The sequence below is a fragment of the Phymastichus coffea genome, unplaced genomic scaffold (genome assembly GCF_024137745.1).
Source record: "Phymastichus coffea isolate CEN01 unplaced genomic scaffold, Cenicafe_Pcof_1.1 PCOF00062, whole genome shotgun sequence".
NCBI classification, from domain to species: Eukaryota; Metazoa; Arthropoda; class Insecta; order Hymenoptera; family Eulophidae; genus Phymastichus; species Phymastichus coffea.
The window spans coordinates 85,898-103,174 of record NW_026706873.1 but is presented as its reverse complement, the minus strand read 5'-3'; the positions used below and the strand labels follow the sequence as shown (position 1 = coordinate 103,174).

At 54.2% G+C, this 17,277-nt stretch overlaps 1 protein-coding gene across 2 annotated transcripts; it reads right to left on the bottom strand.

The window, feature by feature from the left end:
* Positions 1-1,015: 1,015 nt before the first annotated feature.
* LOC131666926 (uncharacterized) lies at positions 1,016-12,134 on the bottom strand. 2 transcript variants are annotated; one of them, XM_058940024.1, is made up of 6 exons: positions 11,944-12,134; positions 10,698-10,911; positions 2,824-3,080; positions 2,681-2,744; positions 2,353-2,604; positions 1,016-2,193 (listed from the first exon to the last, which is right to left on the bottom strand). In XM_058940024.1, exons 2-6 carry the CDS (start codon positions 10,896-10,898, stop codon positions 1,846-1,848), a joined length of 1,122 nt encoding a protein of 373 aa, XP_058796007.1. In that variant the 5' UTR covers positions 10,899-10,911; positions 11,944-12,134; the 3' UTR covers positions 1,016-1,845. The 2 variants fall into 2 exon arrangements, with proteins under 2 accessions (XP_058796007.1, XP_058796008.1); XM_058940025.1 differs by having other exon boundaries at positions 10,698-10,907.
* Positions 12,135-17,277: the final 5,143 nt, after the last annotated feature.

Below are 17,277 nucleotides of genomic sequence, written 5' to 3'. Positions count from 1 at the left end.
CGGCTGGTTCGTTGGATCAACAGACAATTTATTCGCGAGCGCTTCTGCGATTTGTTCTTGTCAATGGTTGCTGTGTGGCGTATCGTTACATAATTATTGTTGCATAAAAAAAAAAGAATAAAAAAGAAAAAACTTGTAATTGTAAAAATTGTGTATTGTGAGAGACTGCGAGTACAAGAGAGCGAGTCAATCGTTGGGGACTTTCACGGAATTGACACGAGTATTTTGTTGCACCACGCGAGGCGACACATTGTTTCGCTGTTATGTGATGTTATTCTATGTAAAAGTATACAATTTATAAATTAAGTAGAGTCTAACAAACCAAAATACGATTTAATGTAAAGTGAATTTAATAACGTTACCGACTCTCTTTTTTCTTGTATTTCACAAAGAAAAAAACACTACTTCACGGCAGACGGGCCGAGGAAAAAAAGTAAATACATGAAACTTGTTGATAGCCAAAAACGTGAGATGCTTTCATCTGTGCGCTGTACTGATTGATGACCATGAGAGAATTATATATATATATATATATATATATATATATATATATATATATATATATATATATATATATATATATATATATATATATATATATATATATATATATATATATATATATATATCGGTATATATATAGATATGTATGTATATCGATGAAATCGGCCCCTCTACGATGAACGGTCGAGATCCAAATTCCTACACTCGTCGCATTTGTAAATAAAATTTTTATCATCACATTACTTTCGACTTATTCATTTTGCCATTTAACGTTCTTTCCTTGATAATTAATCCTTGATCTAATAAATTTGTCCACTTCAACTTACGTCGACTGTTTAGAAAGTTTAGAAAATTGATCGATGTTATAATTATGCTTCTATTTCAAAAGCTAATACTTAAGCCTGTTTTGATTTTTATCTTCTCGTAATAAAAATAAAAAAACCGTTACATACTAATTAAGATGTTTCAACGAAACAAGGTCAGTGAAAAGAAAACGCATTATTTTAAATAAGATATTCACGACATTTAATATTAAAAGGCATATAGCCTCGCATTAATTGTAAGATACAATGTTACAAAAATATTTACACATTAATAAGATATAAATTGTAGTCGTCATACTGAGCAGTCAGTCATTGGTACAAAGACATTATAGATGCGCCTGTTTTTGGTAAACTATATACACTATAATAAGCCGCGATATTCCTCTCGACTGTGGCGAAGCTTCGCCATGGTACAGAGCGTCGTACGTCTGTGCGAGAAGCGAGGTTTCGCTGTGATGAGTACGCAACTACTACGGTCGTGGCAGTGCGCGGAGCGATAATATTTAATCTAGTACGCGTAACCGACATCGGTAATATACGATGCGGCAGTAAGCTTATTTATCTCTTTGGTCGATCGCGCAATTGTATACTTTTTTGACTCGTGTGCGAAGAGAACGAAATGGAACGGGCACACGAAGCGGCATTGTCACAACAAATTATATAGACGCGACATTCTTAAAACGTGATTCTCTGGAGCAACGGTCATTTTTCTCAAGAGGGCTTTCCTTTTTGTTCACTGCCGCGATGCTACGCGCGAAAAATTAATAACTAAGGGAGGGCGAAGGGAGGACATCGATACAAACTACCTTTGGTACACTTTTGTATGCGGAGCTGACTAAAATGATACAATAGTTCTCTTTATCGAGATTAGCCACCTGCTTGAGCGATAATCTACGTAAACGTATAATAGTTTATGTACAAGGTAACGCTGAGAGAGAGAGAGAGAAAGAGAGAGAGAGAGAGAGAGAGAGAGAGAGAGAGAAAGAAATGATACAAAAGAACAAGGACAAAATACTGTTTAAATGAACAAATAGTTCTTGTAGTCGGCGTAGGACTTTGTCGAGATATGTTTTGTTGCCACCGGCGTCGCGGGCAGACTCTTCAACTGCAATTGTTGCTGCTGCTGCTGCTGTTGCTGTTTGTTGCCGTTGTTGCTGTTGTTACTGCTGTTGTTGTTGCTGTCGCTGTGCGGATGGACGTGGTTGTGGCTGTGCACGTGCCCGTGCCGACACGTCAACAGGTTGTTGTTGTTGTTGTTGTTGCTGATGGATTTGGGCACAAAGTAGTGATGGTGATGGTGTGGACTCTGTTGTAGCTGGAGTCGCGACATCGCCAGGGTGATGCTCGAGTCCGATGACCACATGCTCTAAAAACGCGAGAGAGCAATGATTAGAGCCTCGCCGTATTCGTTGCGTGCATGATTGATCGCGAAGCTACGTAGTTGTCCAGGTCAGGGATCCGCAGAGACGTTGGTGTCGTTCGCGTTTTGTCGCCGGATAACCCGTTTGAAAAAGCGATCACCTACCCTTCGCCTGTGTGGATTATAGTCGGGATTGCGCCTGATTCTCAAGTGTCGCTGATCGGCGCTGGCCCATCTCTGAGTGACTTTGAGCGGCGAGTCGTCGGGGTGCAGCTTCCTCTGATACTCCTCGGTCTCGCAGACCTCGTACAGCGAGAACTGCTCGACGCGCTCGTTCAAGTTGTAGCAGCTGAGCAGCATCTGGATGAGCTCGTCCACGGTGGTTTTCTCGGAGATGAGTAGGCTCTTGTACTTGGACTACGGCGAAAGAGGCAAGGAGTTAAGCAGAGCGCAATTTGCCTTGGCGAGCTAAAAGTAGAAGGTGTGTACTCACGCCGGACATGAGCGCGCTGTCGTAGACCTTGACGAGTCCGCCGTGGCGCGTCTTCAGCGAGAACCTGCGAAGAAAGCGCGCGCCGGGCGTTGAGCGGCGAGAGCGTCAAAGCGCCTGCCAATCGGCCGAAGTTTGGCACTTACTTGGAATCGCCTCGCGGATGGCAAAACTGCAGGGCCGCCGGTCGTGCGTCCTCGTCGAGGGCCAGCTCCGTGCGCACGTTCGCCCGGCGCACCGTCACCTCCATCGTCAGGTAGAACAGCCGCGGGTCCCGGTGCCGCATACGAAACTTATTGAGCAGCTTCTGCACCACTTGGCGGCACGTCGTTTCGTACGTGATGCTCAGTGTCTTGTACTCGATGTCCTGGCGGAGGCAGGTCGCGTACACTTTGATCGTCGTCTGCAAGTCAAGCATTTCACGCTCGTCAGCGATTTCCGCTTTGTCGAGCTGTGGGCATTGCCGCCCTTTCGGAAGACGCTGGAACACTTGCACGCGTGAACATCTGCGCGTGCGATCGTGTTCGATTTGCGTCACGATCGCGACGGGCACGTACCGTGTAAGCGTTGCGAGCCCGTGACGAGCGTGTGGGCATGTGCGGAGAGGAAAAAAGGCATCGTCATTTTTAGACGCAGGCGATATGACAAATGCAGGCCCACTTCAGCGGCGCATTCGCTAAACGTGGGCTTCATTAGTCGTCGGCGGCTATTAGCGCCGGAAGCAGAGGGCGGCAAGGAAAAAGAGGGGAGCCGAGTCGTCGCAAATTAGTCCATAATTAAACCTCGCCACGCACGTGCAGTCCGAGGCGTTTCTTTCCCGCGGCGACGTTTCCAAAGCACGCGAGCGGGCTGAAGGGAGGCAGAGAGAGAGAATCGGGCGCGGAGCCGCGTGTACGTGCCGAGCAAGCTAACCAGCTGCTCTCGCTCGGAAGCTCGGCTTACCCTCGTTGCGCACGTTCGCGGCGATCGGTCCCTCTCCGCGAGCTCGAGATGCGCGCGCGCGCGCCTCTGTTACCTGGCTCTCGCTGCGCGCGTTGCGTCAAGCTCGCAGAAGCCGCGCGCGCTTCTGGCAATGCGTGTCGAGAGGCCCGCGCGACGTCGGCGTAGGACTGAAATAATCAACGGCTATGTACAAAGAGCCGTACGCTCCTGAAAAATGCAATTCAACGCCTCTCTGGAAGCCATTCGGCCTCCCGCGCGCGTCGTCGCGGCCCAGGGTTTCGTGGGCTTCGTTCGATTTTGCAAACCAAAAAAAAGGCAGCGTTCCGTCGGTTCGCCGATGGCCGCGCGACCCAGAAGAGCTTCTTTGCAGCGCAAGAGCATAAATCCGTCGTCTGCATTTAACTCTTCCCTATCATTTACGCCTCAAAGGTGAATCGGCGTTCGTCGGCAAAAAATCTTTTCGAGGGGACTGCGTCGGGCCCGCGCACGTATCCGGTGTAAAGGAGCGACGGCCCGTATCGGCAGCCACACATGCCCAGTCTGAGACGCCACAGGAATCCGGCACGCGACTCACTCCAACGCTTCTTTGGGCTTTCTTCGAGCTCGAAGCCCCTCTCTTCTTCTTTTTTCTGTCCTTTAATCCGGAAGCATTAAAGTGCGACGACGGAAAAAATCGGGCGCGCGTGACCTCCTCGGCATCTGGTCGCAATCGAGAGGACGGAAAAGTCAATTGGAAGGAGAATACGAAGGCGCGAACGTAAAACTCGTTTATTTTTTTCGGAAACGTGGTTTCCACGAGAAGAGACGCTCGTGTTTAATCCTTCGTTCACAATAATGCACCGGCGGCAGCACTCGCTTCTCACGTCGTCACCCGAGACGCCGGCGCATCCCGAGCAGGTAGGATTTGTCTCTCGGCGCGTCTGGGAAAGACGGGACACCTTATACAGAGCGCCGTAACGATTATACTCGTTCGGCTTTCGGGGCCGCTCGTTCGTGTTGTCACCGAAAAATCACCGAGTTTTTACTCCCTCCTCTGAAAGATCGATTGCTCGGGTGAATCTCCGATTCGCTCCGTCCCGTTATCTACCAAGGAATCAGGGAGATGTTCTTCTTGCTCGGTCACCAGTCATCGATCTTTCAATAACAGATTCGGCACCGATGGGAAACGTATTGGCGAAGGCTGGCTCACCGGATCGCATGCATCGAGGTCGAACGTTGCGCGAAAGCTCCAAGCTCGCGTATAAATCGAATAAAAAAAGCTTGCGTGGCGGAGGAAACATTTCATCTTTCTCTCGGAACACTAAAATTCCGCGAGCAAATCGTAAACGTCCCTGCAGCCCGGCGGATTTCCGAGTGCTCCGAGTGCGCGCGATAAATCCTCGTTGTCGAGGCGCGTGCCGTCGAGGTGCGGCCTACTCCTCCCAGGCGAGGGACCAGCAGCACGTGTTCAGCGGTGCCGGTTTCCGGCCTCGTTCCGAGAGAAAGAGCGAGCGAAACCGAGGCAGAGCCCCGCGAGGAGGGCTCGACGCTCGGCCGAGCGTGATGCTCGCTGCGACGAGGAGCGGGGCAGTCGAAAAGCGAACGGCGGTGCGATCGCGAGGAGGACTTCGACGACGGCGACTGCCTCGCACGATCGATCCCGTTCGCGCGGAGCCGCCGACCGATGAATCGAGTGCGTTTACGCTCGCGACTTTCGCGTGGACTGTTATCGCCACGGGGAGACGCGCGATAGCGACACAGAAGCGCGCCTCAGCGCGAGCGGCTTTCCGCTCTCGGCGGGTACAAAGCGCCCCTCTGTGCGTCGTCCCGCGCGAGGCGAGTGCGCGCAGCGATAACACGCCAACGCGGCCGGGCAAGAGATGCGCGCGCACGCGCATCTCCGATGTCGTCCGCGTTAGCGCACCTGCAATCGGATAGTCGCTCGTAGTCGGGCGGCCGCGGAGTCGGCCCGATAGAGCCTCGCATCGCGACCTCGAGCGGGAGCGTCGTGGGCAACAGACTGCGAACGAGAGATGCGCGCGCGCGTGGCGACGCGACGCGCGCTTCCTGTTGCACGTGCGCCATATGCTTGGGGCAGGAGGGCCGCGGATTCCTTCTCTTTTTTGCATCGTCGCGACGATCGGTCCGCGGAACATCGGCGCCGGCGTCGATCGGGCCGCGATGGCCGTGCACTCGCGACGCTCGGGCCTTTGTGCGAAAGCGAGGCAGCTGGACCGAGAGAAGGAGCCTCGAGAGAGCGTTTCTTCGGCTCTCCGACAATCGATCCTCCTCATCCTGTGCCGCGCGTGGCGGAAGCGACAGCTGCTGGCAACGCGATACTCCGTCTCCTCTGTGTGCGAGACGGAGAGAAAGAGAGAGAGAGAGAGAGAGACAGGAAAAGGCTTTCCTTCGTCGATCTAATTGACGAGCCGCCGTGGCACTTTGTGGCTGAGCCACGCGAGACGGAGAATCATCGTGTCAACCTGCTTTTGTTGCGCTCGCCGACGACTTCAATTCGGTCTTCTACTCTGAATAACTTGGCTATTGCCGAGGAGAGAGGACTTAATCGCACGGGCTTCTGTGTACACGGCTGCTATCTGCTCGTCACTCGTCGACAGTTGTAATTCTCCGTTCCCGAGCGCGAGGTCAATTTAAAGAGCGACAATTTTCGCTATTTCACGAGGCCTCGCTCGCGATAAGGTCGCGCGCGCGCGATACCGAAAGTATTGACAGAGCTCCGTTTCGGGACGCAGCGGCGTCGGCTCGACGAGCGGTTCTTATCGTTGTTTTCTCACTTGCTCGGCAATCGAGCCGTGAGCGCCGCGGAGGAACGCCCGCCGCGATAAAAGGCGCGCGGGCACGCTGGATTTGAATGGCGCCACGCGGTGCCAGGGGAGCCAGCCGACGCAATTGGGCCTTTCCTCCGTGCGTCGGCTTGATTGCCCGTTTACGATTGCATCCGGCCCAGCGCGCGCGCGCCCCCGCGCGGAGAAACAAGTCGGCGATTATGTAGCCGCACATGCGTGTCCGCATTATCGCCGGACTGCCGCGCAGAAGGAGAAAGAAAAACCACTCTCGCGCTCCGCACTGACGTGGCGTTATTTGCACCTCGGCGATAGAGGTGGCTCGGGCTTCCGTTTTTATGAATAATGCCGTTCCCGGCGAGCTTTTGTTTTTCCTCGAGGCGAGCGCGACTGACGTCGTTAACGGGATTCACGCGGCGGTCACGCTCTTTCGAGGCCGCGCGGGGCTCCGCGATTACGCACCGCGCGTCGACCGCTCTCACCTTGATTTCTGCTCGCTCGGTTCACGCGCTCCCCCGGCAAGTGAATCATTGCCGCGGTCGCGACCCGCTCCGGCGGTAGCTGCAATACGGCAGCGTACGCTCCCGCCGAAATTTCGGAAATCTGACTTGCTGATCCCGCCGGCGTTTCGAGCGACACGTACAACTCGGTCACGGAGCGCGCGACCGGGAGCGCGCCGCCGCGCGGCGCGAACGATGCCGCGTAGCGCGGAATAAAAATGACAAACACGATATCGAAGCACATTATGTGTTAAGAGGCGCGAGGCAGGCGAGCATACGAATCGCCGAATGGTTCGTGGCGCATAGCGGAACGCGCAACACTCGGCTCTGGAAAAAGAGTTACGGAGGAATTAGAATTTGATTGGCGCGCGCGAGACTTCCGGAGAGCCTCAGTCTTGTTTCCATCGCGGCCGCACTTTAACGAAGACGCGCGCTCGCCGATGGAAAAGCCGCCTCTTTTCTTACGAGTGGCGTCAGCGCGGCCTATCGCAGCGATAACGCCCCGCATGCCCGACCATCCGACAGAATTACGCGGCCCGTGAGATCCATCGTTTCCGCTTCCATCGATTCGCGCGCTCAACAACGACGACGACGACGACGACGACGACGATGCTGCCGGACGGCGTTTTTGTGCTGTGCGCCGCGCAGAGAGCGGTTTTTCGGTCTGACGCAGAGGAAGTACGCCCCTGTTTCATTTTTCGTCTTTTTTACTCTCTTTCTTTCGGTCTGGAATTTTTACAGAGTTGCAGCGCAGGTTGAGAAACCCTGTTAATTGAATTGGCACACTGCGCTTTTTCGTTCCTCGAAACGGATGAATTAAATGTGTTGCGCTCTTGTGCAAAGCTGGATTGCGAAAAACTGTTAGACTTGTGTGGGCCTCGCAGCTGTAGCGGTGGAAAGGAAATGCATAATCCTTTTTATCGAACGATAGCTCAGTCGAAATTCATCGTGCTGCGATAAACGCCACATTGAACCAGATAGATTCACAGTACCACCCGAGAATTCGAGGACCCTCGAAGATCTCCGATCGAAAGAACCCATTGTAATATGAATTTCAATGCCGTACACGGAGACATCATCCAGCGCCAGCAAAACCAACGGAATCTTTTGTTCGACGAACCGCTCGAACAAAAGGCCAGCCGTGCCAGTAGCAAACAGCGTCAATTTGCCTGTCAATAGACGCAGATTAGCAAAGCCTACGCCGGCGTGAGGCTTCGAAGGCGTGCACGCGCGAACGAACGAGTGACGAAACTCCTACAACGCGGCGCAAAAGGGTCGCGTTTATCCGCGGGGAAGGCGTGGGAAGGGCCGGGGAGGGGGAACTTAAACGACAGCCTCCGAATCACGGCTACTGACCGCTCGGAATGTGCTCGCTGCAGCTCTCTCCCTCTCCTCGAGAGGAAGTGCACGGTCGCGAAAACAAAGCTACAAGTCTTGGGAGCGCGCGCGCGCGAGAGAGAGAGAGAGAGAGTGCGAGCGAGCAGCCTTGGTCCAGTTGCGCCGCGTCAATTAGCCGTCCTAATTCGCTCGATTGCAAGCAGGCGGCTGCGAGCGCTGCATTCCGCACGAGCGCGCGTATCCGATTCGAGTTATCGTCGATCGCCGCGCGCGCGCGCGCGCCAGGATGTTTGCCAATCGGGAAGTATGCGCCGCGGGCCGCGGCGGAAATCGCGCATTACGCGAGTGCGCGATCGATCTTATCACGGTTACGCGAGGCCGGCACCCCGCGGCCTTGTCGCGACGGCCACGCCGGAATCCGAGACGCCGCGTTTTGTCTCCGCGCGCAAAGGAGAAGCGCGGGGTCGTTGAGCTGTGCCGGGTCATCGATACGGGGATCATCCTCGTGGCGAGAGAGAAAGAGAGAGATGGCATGCGGGCCGCGCACGCACACACACGCGCGCGCGCGCGCAATTAGCGGGCAATTGAGTCGAGTGGCGCTTCCTGCTTCCTCCGAGAGAGGCCGAGGAAAAGCCAACTTGTTTATCGAAGCTTGCGATTGATCCGAGTCGTCTGGCTTTCTTCTCAAGCAAGACAACGACGGCGACGACGTCAACGACAAGGGAAGCCGCAGCGCCGTCGGTGGCCCATCGAGCGTTGGTCACCGGCGGGTAGCGAATCTCCCGAGCTCGCGAAGGAGCAGCGGTCGCGCGTGAGCAACTCGGCCGAAGCCTTCGGTCTCCCGTAATGACAGCCTCGTCCTTCCGAAAAAAAGCATCGGCCAGCTCCTTCGCAATTACACGACAAAGGATCTGCCGCGCCGATTGTTTTCGATAATAAAAGTACGCGAAGGACGCGCCCGCGCTCGCTAGAGAGAGAGAGAGAGAGAGAGAGAGAGAAACCGGAAGCACGCGCCGCTGCTGCCCGCAGCACCGCGCCGTAACGGATGTACTGCGCGCACGTACGTACGCAAATCGAGCTCGCGTCGTCGTCGGCGCGCTGCATCGCAGCGGCAAGACAAAAGCTCTCGACCGGGGAAGGGGGCTCGAGCCGAACAGGAGCAAGCCGTCGCGCGTGGGGCAACACCGGTTGAGGAAAGCCCGTGGCAGGCGTTGCGGGCGCGAATCGCGTCGGGCGTCCGCTTCGAGGCTGACCGCGACTGACTTCGCCCGAGCAGCGACGAATCAGTCGGTCCGCGAGGGCCCGCGACAGAGCAGGCTTCGAACGTTTCTCGACGAAGCCGCGTGCCCGAAGGCTCGCGCGACATTGTGCGTCTGCGGAGAACGTGCAATCGCTTGCGTAACGCGCAAACATTCCCTCGGGATGACACACTGGTATATATTTTCGAACGTCGAGTAAAAAGACGCGCCAGACGCGGCAGCAGCAGAAGAAGAAGAAGAAGAAGAGGAAAGAGCGAAGCCGGACACGGAGGGCATGTACGCGCATCGCGACGGCGAGAGAGCACAGCAGCTCGATGCCGTCTGCGTCGCGCCAGATGCTATTTTTTTGTTGTTGTTTTCTGGAAGGTCTGCGAGAGAGGCTCTCGCGCCTGCGACGCCACTCGGGCCGGCGTTCTCACAGTCGCTCGTGGGGGCGTCGTTCCGCTCTCACAAAAAGCCCTCTCGCCGACGAAAGGGCACTTGAGCATTGTGCGCACAGATAGATGTCCAAGCCTTCGTTAACTCGCGCCTCCGCTCTCCGCGTCTTTCGACTTTTCCGAAGTGCGAGCGGCGTCGTTGACGCTCGGTTTCGGGAAAGGCCGCGACGGCGGTGGGGGGACCCGCGGGCCCTCCTGGTTCTCGTGGCTATTGGGTTACCCGCGCAAAACCGCACGCGCGTGAGAAATCGTCCAGCCGCGATCGATCGATCGATCGATCGGTCGATCGATTCCCATGGCAGGACGACGACGCCGCGCTGCGTTTTCAGCTGCGAGATTCCATTCCCGGCAATTGCCGTCGATGCGCGCGACGCTGCTGACGTCGCGCCGCTACTTCGCGCCTACTCCGATTGTCGCCGCTTAACGCGTGCAAAACGCGAGACGCTAACCGGCCCGTCCGACATATGGTTCGTCACTCCCGGACTCGCTACTGCGCGCTTCGCTAATATCCTCGACGCTCCCCGAACGACAGTGTCCGAACCGCTCGGCAATCGGTCCGCCCGCATTGAGCCAAATTCCGGAAAGTAAGTGGTCGGAAATTCGAGCGAAACCGTGCTCGTTTATCCCTCGATGGCCGATTTTCGCGTTTTTAGTCAGGGGAAACAAACGGGAGAAAGACAAAGCGACAGCCTGATCATTTCGGCCTCGGGGGGTGGCGCCCGGGGGTTGCGGGCTCGGTTCGGGCATCACGTACGACTGACCTGCTGTGGCGCTTGATCCGCAGGCGAGACGAAGCTGGAGAGCGCCGTGAGCGGTGCCAGGGAGGCGCACGACGACGCCCTGGACGGCGGCGGCGTGTGCCCCGGACTGGGACTGCCGCAGCTGCTCGCGCCGCCGCTGGACGCCAGGCTCACGCTGTCCGCGCGGCCGCGCCAAGGCGACACCGACACGTGCTTCAGCATCCTCCACGTCTGCCTGACAACCAGACGTTTTCAGTGAGACGTGTGCGTGCGCACGTGTGTGTGTGTGTGTGGAAACGCGCGTATTGCTTGAAGAGGCTCCTAGAGTGGCACGAGGGCTTTCTCGCGACGAGCTTGTCTCTTCTTTTTTTTAATTGGAGTCGCGCTCTGACGGGTCGCGCTCCCTCTGCAGCACGGCGATCCGCTGCAAGCTGCCTCTGTCTTATTTTACTCCGTGGTCGTTTGCTTTCGTCTTTACGAAAGCCCGGCGGCTGCGATAGCTGCACACCATTCCCGACCGTTTATTTTGAGAGGCTTTTAACGATTGATTCTACTACGACCGCGTGACATTATTACAGAATTCATTGGCATGACAGCGGGCTGCGTTCGCTACGGACGCGATGGAATTAGAATGGATATGAAGCGCGAACGGTTTAGCGAAAGTTGTGTTTTGTCTGATAAACGAATTGACTTTATGGCAATAGTCAACGTGACTTTTACGATGAGTAAGCCGATGAGCAATTTGTAAAACATTTCTTGGATAAATCTCATGGCAACGCAGACAGCGAATGTTATTGCAAGCATAAGTAATTATGACTAATATCCAAGTATTATCATTATCGCGTCGCCGTTCACAATAAAACTTTCCAGTTTGGCATTTATCGATTACTTCTTTGTGAATGATTCGCGCGGATTTCGTTCGTCACGCACCAATCGTCTGTTTATCAGCTTCGTTCATGCCAGTCTACGGAATCAGTAGAGAGCAGAGAGAGAGAGAGAGAGAGAGAGAGAGAGAGAGAGAGAAAGTTCGTTTACGGCGGACGTGTAAACACAAAGTTCCCGTTCGGAACGTTTCCTCCGGCACGGCAAAGGCTGCGCTGCCCCGCGCGTAGAGCAAGAGGCATCCCGGTGGGCGCGATCGTCTCGAAGACTCGTCTAGCCGCCCGCGGCAGCCCAGCCGAGCTGAAAGGAAAAACAAGGCCGCGCGCATCGGCACGCTTGGGAGAGTGGCCGACGACCTTTGGATCGATGCACGTGGGACACTTACCGCTTGCGCGTCTGCGAGCCGCGTAGGGGCACAGGTCGACGGTTTTCACTTCACACAAGCCTGGTCGGCCACGGCAGGGCGCGGAGGCGCACGGCGAAACAAACACAATCCCCGCGCGACGAGCGAGTCTTGCTGCTGCGCACAGTCCGAGGGTACAGGCAAGAGACGAGCGAACCGCGCGCGCGTAGCGCTGTGCCACGACTGAGTGCGCGCGCGGCGAGCGAGAAGCGCGGCGTCGAGGACGGAACGGCAGGAGGGGGAGCAAGGAGAGCGACCTTCCTGTGCGCGGCGCGTGGGGGCGGCCACGCAGCACCGCCGCGGAGTCTGCACGGCGATGGCGAGTCTGCCAGGGGGACAAGCCCTTGTGCCGTCTCCGCGGCTTCGCTTCGTCGTTCCTCCCGCGGCGCGCGAACGCTCGCGTCGAGTTATCGGCCTGGCTAATTTTCGGCCGCTCCGTGCTCCTCCCGCTCTCTCCCGAATTCCTTGGAGTTCGCGAGTACTCGGCATCAAGATCTACCGCGCCAAGCGTCGCGAGCTTTCTCTAGTACGAGACGACAACTCGTCGCGAGAAATCAACGAAGCAAAGGCGTCGAAAGAGATTCTTTTCTCCTCGCTCGCCACTAATCGATTGAAATGTCGGAGAAGCTGATGTGAAATGCACTCGGATCTCCATTCCTCGTTCTACATAAGACTGAGTAGCTCTCCTCTCTTTGATTGTAACAACTGGAAGTCGCTTCTACGAAACTTTTCGACTGCTCAAAATGAGAAAAACAAGTGTCGTAAAGTCGGAAACGAAGATAGATATGTTAATAGAGCACAAAAGCCGCGGCATCGAAGGGATTATAGAATCAGGATTTCTCGTCTACCTGCGCGTGTCTGAATGAGATACTGCTGCTGACGGGGATCGGGAGAGAGTCACGCGGTGCCTCGCGCATTTTTATAAGTATAGACTGCAGCACCAGCAGTAGCAGCAGCAGCAGCAGCAACAGCAGCAGCAGCAGCAGTGACTCCGATCGAATAAAAACACACACACATAACGACGAAGGGAAATTCCCATAGTATTTACTCATGTTTCTCACACGTTTACTCTTCGCACGTGGACGTCATTCGGTAATAGCCGATCGAGAGTGCTTCCTCTCCTCAGGTATTCAACGCGACGCCCCGACGAACCGCGCAATCTGCATGCGAGGCTCTCGGTAGACGCGCGACGTCGCGCGAGAACACCTCCGCTTCGGGTTTTCTCAGAGTGCCAGCCGAAAGATCGAACAATGGCCCGCGCGCGCAGTCGATATATACCTGACTTTTCTCACAGGCGGAATAATGGCCAGCCGATTTTCGTCGATCTCTCTCTCTCTCTCTCTCTCTCTCTCTCTCTCTCTCTCTCTCTCTCTCGTGCCTCTCCATTATGAGAAAAAATTACGCCTACTGCGCGCGCGAGAGGCTGTGTGCGTGGGAGAGTTTTTCGAGAGAGAGAGAGAGAGAAAATCGGCGACTCAGCCATGGGAAAGCTGAAACCACGCGCGAAACTTTCCGCGCGACGACTGATTTATAATTGACGCGGCGCTCGCACATCCTCGCGAGTTATTGCCAATTAGCCCGACGAAAGCGAGATCGACCTAGATTTTTGTCGCCGCGGCAAGCAGGGGAATAATGGATTTCGCGGGAATCCCGAGGTGAAACGAGCGCGCGAGAGGATGAGGGGGAGGAGGCCAGATACCCGCGAGGAATTCCAAAATTACAGGCCTCTCTAGCTTTCGCGTCGGAGGAAGAAGAAGAGTGGATCCTTGCCGCGGGACGCTGACGACTTCCTGAATGGAGTGGTTCCGCGCCTATAGTCGCTTTGTCGAGCGACAAATTGTCCGATGTACATTGTCCTCGGGGGAGATTAATGTCCCGTCTCACTGGAATTCGGACGTGTAGCTTTTTCAAACGCAGTCGCGGCTGCTGCTGCACGCGCTCGGCGCTCAGACTTTAAGAGGATGCGTCCGGCGAGCACTCTCTTATGTGTGCACTTTGAAAGTGGACTCAAAGTCCATTACTTGAATCTTGAATTCCAATTGGATATTCATTAAAGTCACAGCGCTTCTGCTGATTTTACTTTGGCTTTGACATTTTTCATTCCCAAAGTGATATTCTTTTAATTGCTACCGTCACAGTTGTCGTTCATTGGGGCTTCGAAACGAATGCTAAATGATCCGTAAAATTAATAAAAAAAATTAGAGCAAATTTATTTAATTTTATAAATTTTATTTATAAAATTAAATAATTTATTTAATTTTATTAAAAAAAATGAGAGCGAGCCGCAGATCTGCGGCATTCGCGAACAGAAGAGTCGGTTATCAAGCTGCCGCAGGAAACCAAAGTTATCACCTCGAGATTCACGCAAAATAAATTTGGACAGAGCGCGCGCCTCACGCGGGGCACGTAACGCGTGCGAGGCGAGGCTTAGCACGAACCGACGCATTACCGCGAAGCCGCCGGGAATATCAGCCCCGAGAATCAATAAACGAGCTGCTCGTAGAAAGACGAAGCGAATTCGTCCGGCGAATAAATTCAAAGTTCGGCCGTGGCGGGTCAAAGACCGCGAAGCGCGCGCGTGCGGACAAGGGGGCTCCTTCATCTGGCTCTCGGCGGAAAATTCAATTGGACGCAGGCGCGCGATTTGCAAGCCAATCGCGGAATGCGATCGTAGCGTCGCGGAAACGCTGGGGCACAATGCGCTCCGTGGCGCGGGGGGAGGAGGCAGTTCGTCCACGTAAAGAGCTTTCCCACGTGCACGCCCACGCGCAACACCTGCGTTGCCCGATCGCCGGCAGAAACAGCTGCTATGCATTCGACGCTTCGACGGCTCTGCGCGCTGCTGGTGGCATAGTCGGTCGGTCGGTCGGTCGCCAGAGTCGGTTCGATCACGCATGGTAGCATCCAAGTTGTGTGCATCGCGGCACCATTATTATTAATCAACGGTTCGTTCACGAGACTCGGTGTCATCTCTTTCTCTCTCTCTCTCTCCCTCCCTTGATTTGGCTAGCGTGTAATCATCTCCTCTCCCGAGCGCCGCATTCCACTTTATTCGCTCGTCTCGGCAACGAAGAAAAGAAAAGAAAATTCATCGCTAGTTACACAATTGCCCCGCGCAACGCAGCGCGCCAAGTATGGTCATGCAAAGCATCGCACACACGCGCGATCTTTTGCGCACGCGAAGAAGAAAGGGAGCGAGAGAGGATGCGCGCGTCTCACCTTGCAAACCTGTCCCCCCCGGTCTCTAGCGTGAGAGAGAGAGAGAGAGAGAGAGGGAGAGAGACGGGGATCTTTAAACTTCCATGCGGTCGGCTGCCGATGAAATTAATTCTTCACCGCAGAGCGCGACCCTCTTTGTTCGTCCTTGCCTCCCTTAACTCGAGCACAATACCGCAGCTCTGCCCAATTATTTTTTTTCCTCTCTTCGTTTTTTCTTTCTCTCCGTTACGGCGTGCGTACAGCGAGATTCCCGAGAGCGCGCTCACGCTATGCGTGTACGTCGCTGTGAGATGGCGATGATGTCTTTGATGCTTCCACTGGTCTTTCGTCTTTATTTTTTCAATGATTGGTCCTTTTAAAGTATTTTCAAATACCATCCCATTGGGACTTGACACTTCTTTGCTCATCGTCATGTCCAAACTAAATTAATATCTTACGATTCGTCAACATTCGATTTAAAATGATTGTAGAGCAGCCACCTCTAATTTGAGCATTTTGAAAGCGCAAGGAAATGGCCGCATGTTATTTTCTTTTACGTCAAGTTGCACAAGACGATCCCATTGTAATCTCGAGTGAGGATGAGTTGGATTTACGTGCTGATGTTAAAAACGGGCTGCAAGCTCGGTGATAGAGGTAATTTTACAGATCGCTCGCGCTCGCGATAGACGCTTCTTGTTATCTTTTTTTTCTTCCGCGCGCAGCGCTACGTCAATTACGACGTTCGGGCTTCCGAAGGCAATAATCGCGCGTGAGCCGTGATTTTGTAGCCTTTTTAACACCGCGGACCTGGTACTTTTTATCGGGACGGAAGCAGAAGGGGGCTACCGAGGAGATAAAAGCCAGCCAGGCGCATCGGGAATTTTATCGACGAACCGATTAGCCGTGAGCGGGGCTTCCGGCAACGGCGCGCGCCTCCGGAAATCTCGAGCTGCATTCGATGAGGGAATTAAGCGCCGTCGCCTCGCTCGCTTTCCCTTCGATTTCCTCTATCGGGCTCTTTCGAGCACGTGCACCGTACGATAAGCCCTTCCGCGCGACGTTCGACTCGCCGATGTCGCGTTGCCGCCGCGCTGCCGGGAGCGGGAGAGCCGCGCGTGTCTTGTGTTTCGCGAGCTGCAATCGGGGCGTAACGCTGCGGATGGGGTTACCGTCTATCGCTCGCCAAGCTCGTTTCGCACGAGTTCTCGCGCGACGGCCTCTTGCGCAATCTCGCGCGCTCTGATTTACGAGGCGCCCCGCGGTCTTCCCTTTGAGACTCGAGTGGACGGGCATAATTGGAAATGACATCTTTCGATTCGCCACGGCTCTCGGTGGTTTCGCCGACGAAGAAAAAGGTGTTGAGTTCCCGGCTACCTATTCCGACCATCTCATAACCAACGCTTATTTATGGCTGCTGTTCTACGATGTGTTTCTCGTTTTTTTACACCCAATCTACCAGATTGTACTTCTTTCGCAGACCGTAATAAAATACCTTTTTGATCATTCTTTATCTGTTCGGCATTGTTTTCGAAAATAGGCTCATGAATAAATGTATATCAGCGACGAGAGATGGGCAAACGTGAGAACCGAGAGGTGATCATGGGTTTTTTTGAGTGCACAGCTATCATAGATCACACATTAAATATTTGCGATGTTTAATGGTCTCCAAACACAAGAGGGAGAAACAGCGTACAGATAAAGAGAGAAGAAAAGAAGATACAGTGATTTTCTTTCGTCGCACTTTTATACATCTCACTATCTTTCTCTCTCTCTCTCTCTCTCTCTCTCTCTCTCTCTCTCTCTCTATCTCCTTCGTCGGACACGGGATTAGGAAAAATTTGAAACGACACAGCGAGCGAGGTAAGCCTCAACCAAAAATTCTTCTCCGCTGCCTGTCCTCGAGGCTCGCTATCCGCGTTCGTACAGATGCGGGCTGCGCGAAACTTTCTCTCTCGCGCGTGCGTGGCTGCAGCCGCGCGCGGCGACCATCAATAACGCAACAATAACGAATTTGAATAGCGGCGCGGAAAGGGGCAAGCCGGTGGATAAAACGCACGCGCGCTCTCTCTCTCTTTCGCCATCGCGCGGGCTCGCGCGCGCAATGACGCATGACTTCGC

What these genes read in the sequence shown, in the direction of transcription:
- LOC131666926 (XM_058940024.1), bottom strand. Translation starts at nt 10,898, where the DNA reads ATGCTGAAGCACGTGTCGGTGTCGCCTTGGCGCGGCCGCGCGGACAGC. An exon ending in CGGATCAAGCGCCACAGCAG is followed by an intron (nt 3,081 to 10,697) that starts GTCAGTCGTACG and finishes CTTGACTTGCAG; the next exon opens with ACGACGATCAAAGTGTACGC. An exon ending in CATCCGCGAGGCGATTCCAA is followed by an intron (nt 2,745 to 2,823) that starts GTAAGTGCCAAA and finishes CTTTCTTCGCAG; the next exon opens with GTTCTCGCTGAAGACGCGCC.